Raw genomic sequence first — 12,707 nt, 5'->3', positions numbered from 1 at the left:
AGTCCATTTGATTAATCTTCGCCGGAAATCATTGATATGAATATCAATTGTCTTATGTGACATGAATGACACATTAGTGGACAAATTTTTAATATTTGTTCATTTCTTTTTTCTTGTTTTATTTTCAATTTCTTTTATTTTTGTTGTGACCAGCAAGGATTGGCTCTCACCTAAGCCGTGTTAGCGATTTTTGACAAAAATTAACCGGAAGAAAGACATTAGAATTCTGCGCAAAAGTTTAGGATTAAATTGGTAAAATTGAAAAAATTTGGACTAATCGACATATATGCAATAAATTTACGATTGATTAGATAATTTTCTTTTGGTTTATGTTCAGCAAAATAGTTCAGCAGCTTTTCAATTGTGCAAATTGTGAGGTGGATTTTGAACATTGCTGAATCATAAAAATTGGGTTGAGGAAACTTCGTTTGACTGATCTGAATTGTTGATTTTCTTTCCCAAATTGATAACAAATTCTGTGGAAAATAAAGAATTGCTGAGTAATATACCGAACCTAGTAATTGTGCATGTGAAATATGGAAGTCCACGCTATTCCACAATGAAAATTGCTATGTAGTATAAAAGATTTTTTTTAATATAGGCATGCAACTGAAAACATTAGCATGTTTAAAAAAATTGCATGTATTAAGTGCCTATGCATGTAAAAAGTCAATGCCCGTATTTCTCTAATTTAATGCATGTTCTGTGCCTATGCACTTTAATCGTCCCCAAATCCTTTCAAGTTGTTTTATAGAAACCTTCCTTTGCTTGACTAAACCTAGGAATACCAACTCAGTTTTAAACTTACTGTACATATATTAATTTAATCATAAATTTTTCAAATTTGCCAATATATTCTAAATTTTTGCGTGAATTTCTAGTCATAACCCATCGTTTTACATGACATGTTGACAAGGACAGTTTGGGCTATGCCACCATGTCAGTCATTTTTTGGTATCAATTAACTAGAAGGATTATATTGTGATTTTGTGCAAAGATTTAAAATTACTTTTGTAAAATTGAAAAGTTTAAGATTAAATTAACATATAGATAAGCATATGATTGAATTTCCCACTATATATATTGTCACCATACCTTTTTATTTTTGTCTCTCTCTCTAGGAACACAGAGATATCCCAAGTTTATTGCTGTATAACTTGTTAGTGGGTCTCTGTCCCTCTGTATTTGTTAATCACACGGTGCAAAGTACTTTCACACCAATCCAATGGGAAAAAAAAAAAAAGGCAAAGAATAGAAAAGGCATAGAGGACTCCATTGTCTAACATACATATGCACCTATCTTTTTATCAATGGGTAATGATATGGATAGTCTCAAAAAAATTTCTTGACGCTCAATGCCGTCCTTAATTTTTTTTTTTTTTTTTAAATTTTGCTCGATGTATCTCCGAATTTCCCTAATTGTGATCCTTTCGTCAGGAAAACTAACGGCAATAGCTAATGGGGACACTAACATTACTAACCTGCTGTTGGCATCGTCTCCTCTCACTCAAAATATAAAAATAAACGAAAATGTACATCAGCAATAACACCACCGTTGCTGCAACTCATCACCATCCGTGCACTCAGAAGTCACCACCACCACCGACTCGGCCGCTACCTACTGGTCTAACCCTCCTCAGCCTCCCCACCACCACCACCAAAAGACAAACTTAGCCAACACCTATATGCCCACCGCCAACCGAACCGCCACCAGCAAATTCCAAATAAGGCACTCATCTCAAGCAGATCAAGCCAACAAGGCCTAATACTAAGGCCAGCGTGGACCTTCATGGCCGTTAGGGCCCATGGGCCACAGAGCCCAAAAGTAGGCTCCCCCAGATCGGACCTCAGTGGGCCGTTTAAGGAACATGTGTACGCCCTTCCAAGGCCCATAAACCGGTTAATTTGGACCTTGCTTGGCTCACAGACCTTGACTTGGGAATCTGTTTAGCTTAGATGGGCCTTGGCCCAGTAGAAGACGCAACGTCATGGTCCTTGACTCGGCACACGAAGCCTCAAAATGCGCCTATCAGACCGCTAGAACCATTTCCCAGGGCCTGCCATTCTTAGCCAAGGGCCTAGTAACGACCGAAGCCTGTGTTCTCTAGGGCGTTAAAGTCGAAATAGATGCCAACATTTAACAACTGGGCAGACAAAATATACCTTTACTCTTTATCGGTAGCAGGCCTCAGTTTACATAATCCTTTCTTTTCCTTTAGCTGTCATTCCATTTCTACCTAGGGTCTGTCGTCGGGGGTATCATGCGTGAACTGAAGGAAAAGTAGGAATACATTGAGAAACCAAATTTGGAAACAGAAATGGAGGCCCAGATTTTCTCCACATCAGGTGGAGCATCACATAAAATTATGAAGACAATCTGAATTCAATGGGATTCATTCTCAAAATTCCCGTCCATGTCTCGGAATTGCTTCCATTCATTTAGCCATCGTATATCATCCACTGTACCTGCAGATTGAAGAGTTTACAGCAATCAGAGAGCTATCGAAAGCAGTCGGTGTATAGTGATATCAATCTGAAATTAGAAAGCGGAATCATAACGTGAGAACATAGACTCACGCTCATCACAAATCCAAGAAATTCTCAATGTTTATCGAGACGAATGAGCACGGATCTGTAATGTCAAAGTTCTTCAACACCTAAAACAAATGCAAGGAGGTCAATGATAAACTTCATACACCACTGACAAATCTCGGCTCTATCGATGATCCGAAATCCAAGAAAAATTGAATAATGTAATTCTCTATTCGAAAGGACTCAGCAGAAAGAGGATAAGATACCTCAGGATGGACAATGCCAAAATTTCCAATCTGCTTGCCTTTGAAAATGATGCTTGCTTGCCTCCCGGCAAGAAACTCCGGCTCCTTTATTATGAAAAGGGTTAACAGAACAGCCTACTACAGAGGCAGCAAAAAACGAGAAGGGAAGAAGAAACTCACATCAGATCTTTCAATATAATAGCCTGTCTTGTCGCCAGCAGGAACAAAAGGAACTGCAATCACTTCCATAAGTCTGTCCACCAGGCCATGAATCAACTGCAGCATAGAAGTTGAAACTCAAGAATATGAAAATTATCACATCAGAAGAAAATAATAAACAATGAAGAAGGCACCCAACCATAACGTTTAGATGTTCAAATGGAATAATCATGCAAAACACTGAAGTTAGTGTCTCAAAACTGTAATTTGATATTGTAGTACCTCAAATCCAGAGTTAGCACCACAATATAATGCTGCCAAAACGCGACGGTTTGCTGCACCCACATCTTTTCCCGCATCCAGCAGTGCTATGTCACCCACTTCATAAATCTAAGATTAACAAGATGGGGAAAACATTATAGATACAAATGCAGAACCTAGAGAATATTTTCAGACATAATTGATATGTTCTAATAAAAGTCAATTAACAATGCTGCATGTGTTGTTTCAATATGCAACCAATTCAGTCAGAAAGAAAAGACACCAGAACAATATAGTGTTGTTCTTTACACAAATGAAAGACAAGAAATAACAGAGAGGCTTGTATAATCACGTTGTGCCTATATGATAGGCAAATTGAAAGAGGATTGATATGCCTATCATTCATACTTCATTACATTGAATTGAGTAATCCCACATGCAAATGCATATGTTTAATGTGTTGCTCCAACTAAGGTATGCCAGAATTTCTAGCAAAGAACTTTGGCAGTTACCATAATATATTTCAGGGTATAAAACAGGCCAACTGAAAATTGGATACCTTAATAGGTTTTGGATGATCTTTGTTGTGTCCAATTGTTTTCAGTATGCCAGGCATAAGACTTGTCCGAACTACCTGTGGAAAAGGAGAAGGAACTTAAAATAAATAGAGAGGGATCAGGGCACAGATAGAGAGTTTCCTCACGCTGCTCGCAAATTTCCTCAGAGAACAAACTAAAGCCAATACTTGGAACGACCAAACATGATAATTCTATTTATAAAAAAATTAAGGTATAACACTAAATTTGCTAATTACAAGTAGTCAGGATAAGCTCCCCTGTCAAAGATATAACACAGGCAGCAAAACTGAAAAGCAAAAAATTAAAGCAAATTCTTAAAAGAGAAACCAGACCATCATTTTCTAAAAAAGGCTACTATTTGAAAAAAAAATATCGATTTGTGGTGAAAAAGATTATTGGTCATAATTTAAGGAAACTGCTGTCAACTAACCAAGAAATAGTATTGTCAATAACATAAATTTGAGAGCCAAACTGCACAATATTTTACAAGGATCTTTTGATTCATCAATGATGAAATCAAGTGTACAAACCTCAAAATCAGAGGATCGAGGATTTGCAATTATTACTGCCGATCCATCATCATTCCGGTTCAACATAGCAAAATTCTCTTTGTAGGAGCATAATATCCATGTCAAGACCTCTGTAAACCCATTCATGGCAATCTAAAAAGAAATGAAAAGACAAAAGTAAAGAGATGTTATGCATATGAGAAAAAGAAATACTGATCATATACAGCAAATAATAAAAAACCAAATTAGCCTACCTCCAATCTAATAAGATCAGTGAGCTGGTTCAAGGGCAGAGGCTTCAAAGATGCAGGCTTTCTTTTTGGAATGTTATTATATCCATAAGCAATTGCCACATCCTTAATCCAAATAGAAAGACCGGTGTATACGTAAATAAAGAGCAGCAAATTGTAGCTGCAACTGTGATAGAGATATACAAATACAATACCTCCATAACATCACATGGATGTAGAACATCACTTCTGGTAGGAGGTACTGAGACAGTGATGTTGCATTGTCCCTCATTTGGCACAGTGTGTTTGGCACTTAATTGCATCCGGTTCAACAAGCTAGTAACCTGAGCTTAAGAAGGTCCATTCACATAGTTCAGCTAAATATGAATTTTCTTTTGAACTATCGATACATAAATCTACAGTACAATGTGACTTCCAACATCATCATAAAGTGTTCAGAAAGGCAGCCTCAAGTCAGACATGGTTTAAAACAATTAATTGGGAGGGAGGCCTATTGTGTTTATAAAAAGGTTCCTGCCAAGAAGTATCTGCACCAATTAATTGTTCCAAGGCCCCACTTAGAAAACCTCTACTAACCCATCAATTGCCAGGTACAGCTAATATAGTCTATTGACCCTTCCCATTCCCTCTCATCTTCAAAACATTATAGCCAAAACAAACCCCATCACTGCATCAGTCAACATGCAAATGTCAAAGAGAAAAGGCCTCCAAAAAAAAAAGAGAGAAGAAAAAGGAACGAGGCCTATGCTCCATCAGCTCTATTACCACACACTATACAGCCTGTGACATCAGAGACTGACTCAAGTTAAAAGGAAGGCTTCTCTGCCTTCTTTCCATTGAAATGCTCTCCATGGCACATACTTGCTTCAGTGACTGGATTGAAACAGGTCTTGTCAAATTAGTTCCTAAATGTTTTCAAACCGCATCAACCAGTCTAAAAGACAAATTCTCATTCCATATGAACTCATTCATCAACATAATTCAGTGCAGCGCCTATCCACTTCCACCAAACAGCAATTCCAGATATAGCACACAACACTTCAATGATGGCAAAATGACCATAAGCTCAGCAAGTCCAAAGACATAGCAGAGAAGCTTGTGTTGGCAATTGAGGCTAGATCTTCCAACAAAATGTCCACGAAATCATAGAAATGGCTTCTGAGAAGCCTTCCGACACAAATTTAACTAGTTGGAGTCATCATGACCTTATGCACTTCAAGAAGGAAGGAAACTAGCTTTAGCATTATAACCTAAGTAGCACCGACACGCGACACGTGACATAACGCGACGTGACACGCGGTGTCATTTTAAAAAAAAAATAGAAAATTTTGACACATTAGAACACATATATTAAATATATATTTATACTAAAAATATTAATCTACCATTTTTATGATTATTTCAATCAAGTTAATTTGATTCAAATTCATAAATAAATAAATAATAATAAAAAGTCTAGAATTATTTATACTAAAAATATTAATCTACCATTTATTGATATCATTCTTTGTTTCAATTGAACAAATTTAATTCCATTTCAATAATCCATAAAGTTTGGAGAAGGAAAACAAGCAATTCACATCCTAGATTCACGTGCCAGACGTATCGGAAAGAAAGAAAAAAAAAACTTGGGGTGTGAATTTTGTATCATGGGAAGCGAGTCAAAACAGAAGAGAAGACTACGTTTCTCTTTTTTCCCCATTTATTATTTTTATTATTTTTTCATACATATACATTTTGAACTCTCATTTATTAAAAATTTTTGAAATTGATCTCACGTATCGGAATCGGAAACTTGCATGTCAGAATTCGACTCGAGTGTCTGAAAGCATTGAGAAAGTTGACTAGGTGTTGGGTTTTTTGACACGTGTTGACTGAGTGTTCGAGAATGTCGGAGAGTATCAAATGCGTGTCAAAGTATCCGATACGAGAGAGTGTCGGTGCTTCCTAGATTATAACCAGATAGTCACGGGCTAAAATTAGGCACAATAGCACATGGCGAACAAAAAATTTAACTCAACTGATGAGAGAATAATATAACCAACCAACTCTAATATAAGCTCACATCCACCTAATGTGAACATTTAAAGTCCAGCTTGAAATGAATATTCACAATACCTCTTCAGCTTTCAAAGCGACTCCAATTGAATCGTTGACATAAGATAAGGACACTTCCATATTGTATAGGGACAAATCAGGATAAATGAATGACTCCCCATTAGAGTATATCACTTCAACTGGTTCAACTTCATACTTCTTCTCACAATATGCTGAGAAGGTTGTCACCTAAAGGAAAACACTTGCCCGCATTACTCCTCTATACAGAAGGATGGGTGTAGAGAAAAGGACAAACAATTGAGTATGCTCACCATTGTATTTAGAACTATCTTAGCCTTTGTTAAGTCCATCGCAGTACATTCAATGAGAACATTTTTTGTCTTCAAAGTAATTGCCGAATGTGCACTATTGATAATTGGTGGCAGAGACAGGACAGTTCTGCATGGAGTAAAAAATTAGCCTTTTCAGTGATAAGAAGCTTAGTCAACTGTATCATTTCAGTCAATGTAGATGCTCACTAATCAATCGGACTATACATCACAAATATCTGTCAAATTGTTGATTGCAAGACACCCAAAAAGTGGATGAAGCATCACTTTGCCCACACTGTTTGGCTATGATAGCTAAATAGTCACTACAATTTGTTCACATTGAGCATATTCAATGGGAACCAAAATTGTGAAGCCAATGGCAACAGTCTAATCTATCCGCAACTGGAGTAACCAAATATCATTGAACCTGAATGAGCTAGATTAGAACCCCATGTGCAAAAAAATTCAAAACCAATCCTTTTAAAAAGCTGACCCCCGTTCAAACAGGATAAACAGCTTAATGGTCAAACAGAATTGGTTGTTGCCTAATTAATACATTACCAATAAACATCAGTCCACAGCTAATCAAAATTTATGAAGCAATCAACTGTATCATTTCTAATTATTCAGGACGTCAGAAAAGAAAATACCATCCACTGTTGTTAAAAGCACCTAAGCAAGGCCCTGGCCTAAAATAAGGGACATGTTATGTTAAAAGTTTGGGATAAATCCTTTAGCAAGATATTTTTTTTAAACTTCTCTTTAAATGAACCCAAAGAATGTATCAGCAAGGTAGATCTCAAGTCATGAAATGATCTTCCTGAAAAAATTAATTTTTGTACTACATTATAGCATCTTTCTTATTGACATTAGGCACTTGCTTTCCCAAATCAAATTTTGTGACACCGCATGCAAAAGTTCGTTTTCCTGATATGGTACTTTGCAACGGGTGGAGAGAGAACTGAAATAAGGAGGATGGACTGCTAAGTTCAGTGTATAGGTGTAAATAGGATAGAACAATGTTCAATGAAAAGCAAAAATGTATAGAAGACTACACATTTTCATCTTTTTCCCTGGCTCTCTTAAAAGTAATGTTAGGCATAAGACTAGGCTCTGGAAGTCTCCAACTGTGCTAATGCAGAGTCGACAGCTGCTTTTTTAAATACTTCGCCCTTTTACTAAAATAATATACCTCCTTTCTCATTTTTTATTTAGAGAAAGGAACAAAAAGGGTCAAAGAACATGACCTAATTCATCTTTTTCCTTGAGGGAATGCCTCAGAGAATGACCAGCCTTACTTGAGGTGCTTTTGAAGTCGCCGCCTTGGGTGCCTGCCCAGGCAACTCCAGTGCTTTTGAGAACACTAACGACACCTAAACAGAACAGTTGATCTCACTTCAACTCATAAACGAGACCAAGCACTTAGTGGCTTAATGTGGCAGAAGATGCTTGAAGGCCTTGATTATTTTCTCTTTGCAAATTGAACCAAATGCAGCGATCAACCCCCAAATAACTCAAGGTTGCAATATTAATGACTTAAGTGGCAATGGTTGAATCAAAACTAAGTTAACATGTCATTACATTTAAGTGGTTATTTATTATTTCCCCTTAACATCAATATACACACTTCATAATGATACATGGAACTCACATTACAAACAAGAGTGTATGAAGAAACCAAGATACCTCTTTGAATCATAGATGACAGGGAACACACGCGAGTTCTCTATTATGTGCAAGAACTTCTTCAATTTCAAATCTGACTGCAACAAAGTAGCAAAAAAAGGTAAAACATGGCAAAAATGAGGACCTGCTACATAATTCTTCATTTACATTAAGTTATTAACTAGCACACCAAATAAGCAAGTTGCAAGCATAAGATATATGTAACAAAACAAATATGACAGTTATAAAAAGACCATGAAAAAGCAGCAGCTATTGAGGACCCACCTTATAAAATTCCATTAGTTCATCAGCTTTGAAGTTCTTCACCTAATATCAGAACAGAAACTAAGGCGCGATCAGCCAACACATCAATCACAGTTGGTAAAGAAAACAAAACAAATATAAAACCGATAGCAATCTCATGAAGCTCAAAAGTGGCATCAACATGTTAAGCATACTTAATTTGGAATAATTCACTTTGCAAAATAGTAATTAGAAATAACATGCTAATGCATAGGAAACAACAAAATTTCCTTTTTAGTTACTTAGTAAGTCTCCTTAGAGCACTGTTAACAAAAGGGCACTTGTTAAGCATACTTATTTAATACGATTCACTTTCCAAAGAAAAAATTACAAATACCACAAGAACAATCTGAGCATACAATTGAAAACCATAAAAATTTCTTAATCAACTACTTAAGAATTGCCCCCAGAGAACAGTTAACAAAATCCTTACAAATACATAGCACAGATCTTTACTACACATCAGCCTCATGGCACATGCATTAACAGCAAAATACAATCTTTATCATGAAACTACCTGCTTCAAAGGGACGAAACTTATACTGGAAGGTGGCAAAGCCTGAGACCAATAGAAAAGGAACATGAGTTAGTGATATGCTGCACTTCTCATAACACCTTGTCTACTTTGCTCTAAGAAACATTTAGCCATAGCAAATATATAACTCATACATATTAAGCTAAACCAAATGTGCAATTCATTGTCATGTCTAGTTTCGTCTATGCATTATCTAGTAGATGAGCACTCCCGATAGCAAAACATAATACTACGAATTTTTGGGATCAAAAAAGAGTATCTTGGATATATATAGTAATACCATCCTCTGGGACAAGCTCAGAGGATGACAAAACTTGAACTGGTCAAAGCCTGTCTAGCTACTGCAATTCTCAAAACATGTAATAGATGGTGAGGCAAAGTGTGGGGTAGAAAGAAGCTTCAAGAGGGAATCCTTCAGGCATTTAAATATATAGAGAGAAAAAAAGGAAAGAATAGGTGAGCTCAAGCTTCCAGCCCGGATAACACTCTATCATGACAAGATCCATTATGCCAGCAATCTGAAAATCTTCCATTTACGTTCTAGCTGGGCCTAAGCTTCAAGCGAGGATAGTAGGACACATGCGCAGAATTCTTCATTTTAGATTCTAGTTTAGGCGATTAGTTCAAACACACACCTCATAGCTGAAGGGGCCTTCTAGCGTATCCAAGTCATGAGTCCCAATTGCAACCAGTGTTCTTCGCCTAAAATATCGAGAGAATCCGAGCATGTCAATCCAAGCAGAACATTTTGAGGATCTAGCATAAGCACAAGCATCTGATGTACTAAGTGGAGGGATTGTGGGGCTGGGCATCTATTACATGCATATAAAATATCAAATTGAATATAGATCTCAAGAATGAAAACTAGTTCAAGCAACATATCTATCATCACCACTTCACCAAATTATCTTCACATCCAGGCATTTCTTACAATTTATAGCCCTCCTAAAGGTAATAATATATATGGCCCCTACTGAGCAAATAGAGCATAAGCAACAGTGAAGCCATGACTTATTTAAAAAAAAAAAATCATGCTTTCCTCACATCTTTAATTTATAAAGTAACATTATTGTATCACACTAAAATGCACGATTGCAAAGACAATTGGCTGCATGCTGGAAATTTTTTAAAACCATTGCTCTGGACAAGCCATATAGGACGTTGCATCTCAATGTAAGATCACGGTCTCTCTTCTTTACATTTAAGGTTCAAATGAACACAGTAAAAGCTTCCCAAAAATGTGTTGTCCTCCCGCCACTCCGTCTCAAACCTAAAATCTTGAAATAGAGAAGGAAAACAGGTATTATAGCTGCATGTTAAAGATCCAAAAATTAATACCGGCAAATGTTCTGATGGAGCTTGTCTTGAAGATCAATGAAGCTGTTATATCTGGCTTCATCAAATGTTATCCCTCTTAAGACAGCAGAAACAACATATGGACGGATTTGTGATGTCTGCAACATGTAAATGGTCACTCAAGTAATAAATGATTCCAGCATAGATCAATCTAGACAGATCAATCCTCACATATCAGTACCTCTGGTTTTACATGCATCTTAAGCATTGATCCCCTGCTGATGTTACGAAGTCTGTATTGAGGTGTCTCCTCCTGCTTATTGAATACACGTAGGGCCTGAGCAAGCCCTTCGAGGCAAAGCAAGTCGTATCTGTGCATTTCCCAGAGGATACCTCATTATTATAATAGTATAGTTATTTCTATAGTACATGCACGAATGAAGAATAATCATTTTTTTGGTGAAAAATAATCATTAATTACCAATACAGACTAAAATGATGATAAACCTGTCGTCTCTTTAAAAATCTTGACTTATAACTAGATAATGAAGTTTCTAGATGACATGATTAAAAAATAAGCCAACAGCATTAAGGAGTCAATATCACCTGCTGACCAAATCTGACAAGGCTTGTTATGTTTCTTGCCAATGATAATACCTATAAAATTTGGGGATTGACCCATCTAGCATGACAAGGTGTTGAACATAAACTAAATTCAAGATCGACCCCTTTCAGAACCATTATCATGAACCAGGAATCCCAAGGGTCAGAATATCAATCTGCTTCCCCATACAACTAGAATTCTTCACAAAGTGGTGAAAAAAAAATGTCCTAACTTGTAGACTATTAAAAGAAACTATTTACACATCAGTAAGAAAAGCCTCGATGCACACTATAAATGCCACATGACATGGACTACTCAAAAGCTGAGCCTTTTTCAGGTGGTAATGTGTTTATGAAGTCTCTAATTACATGCAATTGGTCCTTCACATTGATCGACTGAAAAGGTAACATAAAAAAACCTTTGGCAACATCATAACATCAAAGAAAATATCGAACCACACGGCATCTCAATAGCCATTACGATCAACACAGTTCGCGCAAGACTTCAACCCATCTGAAGACGGACACTAGCATCTTAAACCCCCAAACAACATTCACCCGCGACCCACAAAACAGCTCCAAACCCATCCGAAACACACAACATCTTAACCGAATGCCGAATCAGCTTCGCAGTCACCTGTTCGCCGGAACTTCGATTTTGTAGATGACTTCCTCGTCTTCATCAGTCTCCTCTTCCAGGTGCTTCTCCTTTCTGATGATCGCCTTCTCCGTCGTCTGGCAGCACAAACAAAGAACCCCAACCCCTTCAGCCCTTAAAAAAAAAAAAAAAAAAATCCCACCCAAAAAAAAAAAAAACCCGGGCAAAACCACGGACGACGAATTCCGCTCACCACATCGTCGAGCTCGATTCCGAAGCAGAAGCAGAGATCCTCGAACTCCTCCTGCGCTGCCATTTCCCAAAAAAGAAGAAGGGAAAAACAGAGAAAATGAGACCATCCAGAGAAGGAAAAAAGAAAAAAAGGACTCCCCAGAATCGGGCAATGAGAGAGAGCCGGAGAGGAGTCGGGAGCGCTCACTGTAAGTTCTTCCCAGCGCCGCGAACAGGCGGTCCCGGCCCACGCTCACGGTCGGCATCCCTTCGGCGGCTCCGACGGCGGCGGCGGCGGCGGCGGAGAAGACGAGAGAGTGCGAGTCCTGGTGAGGAAGGAGGAGAGGGAGATTGCGCTGCTCGTGGTTAAAACCCTAAGGGAAGGACCGAGGATTCTGGCGTCGCGCGGAAGCGCTAATTAGGCATTAATCCTGAGCTTTACGGCATAGCAGAGCCCCGTTTTTATTCTCCAATGTAAAGTTATGATGCAATAAGAACCAAAAAAAAAAAAGTAATTATTTATGGATGGTGTTATTTCCACCCCCTTACACATGACCGGGCGAAATCACCTT

At 37.6% G+C, this 12,707-nt stretch overlaps 1 protein-coding gene across 1 annotated transcript; it reads right to left on the bottom strand.

Annotated features, from left to right (window-relative positions):
• Positions 1-2,147: 2,147 nt before the first annotated feature.
• On the bottom strand, positions 2,148-12,562 carry LOC104432343 (phenylalanine--tRNA ligase beta subunit, cytoplasmic). The gene is made up of 20 exons (XM_010044805.3): positions 12,344-12,562; positions 12,158-12,213; positions 11,944-12,041; positions 10,945-11,074; positions 10,746-10,861; positions 10,043-10,109; positions 9,390-9,431; positions 8,855-8,896; positions 8,591-8,667; positions 6,905-7,031; positions 6,654-6,821; positions 4,730-4,858; positions 4,539-4,640; positions 4,306-4,437; positions 3,757-3,831; positions 3,219-3,326; positions 2,958-3,053; positions 2,799-2,882; positions 2,578-2,657; positions 2,148-2,466 (listed from the first exon to the last, which is right to left on the bottom strand). The coding sequence occupies exons 1-19, from the start codon at positions 12,399-12,401 to the stop codon at positions 2,583-2,585; spliced, it is 1,782 nt and encodes a 593-aa protein (XP_010043107.2). The 5' UTR covers positions 12,402-12,562; the 3' UTR covers positions 2,148-2,466; positions 2,578-2,582.
• Positions 12,563-12,707: the final 145 nt, after the last annotated feature.

Source organism: Eucalyptus grandis, chromosome 2, assembly GCF_016545825.1.
Source record: "Eucalyptus grandis isolate ANBG69807.140 chromosome 2, ASM1654582v1, whole genome shotgun sequence".
Taxonomy (NCBI): Eukaryota; Viridiplantae; Streptophyta; class Magnoliopsida; order Myrtales; family Myrtaceae; genus Eucalyptus; species Eucalyptus grandis.
This window is presented reverse-complemented; position numbering and strand designations above follow the sequence as displayed.

Excerpts from the sequence above, each read along its gene's own strand:
- LOC104432343 (XM_010044805.3), bottom strand. The coding sequence starts at position 12,401 with ATGCCGACCGTGAGCGTGGGCCGGGACCGCCTGTTCGCGGCGCTGGGA. Across the intron at positions 12,214-12,343 it reads GGCGCTGGGAAGAACTTACA|CGCAGGAGGAGTTCGAGGAT; the intron begins GTGAGCGCTCCC and ends GGGAAATGGCAG. Across the intron at positions 6,822-6,904 it reads AGATAGTTCTAAATACAATG|GTGACAACCTTCTCAGCATA; the intron begins GTGAGCATACTC and ends GTTTTCCTTTAG.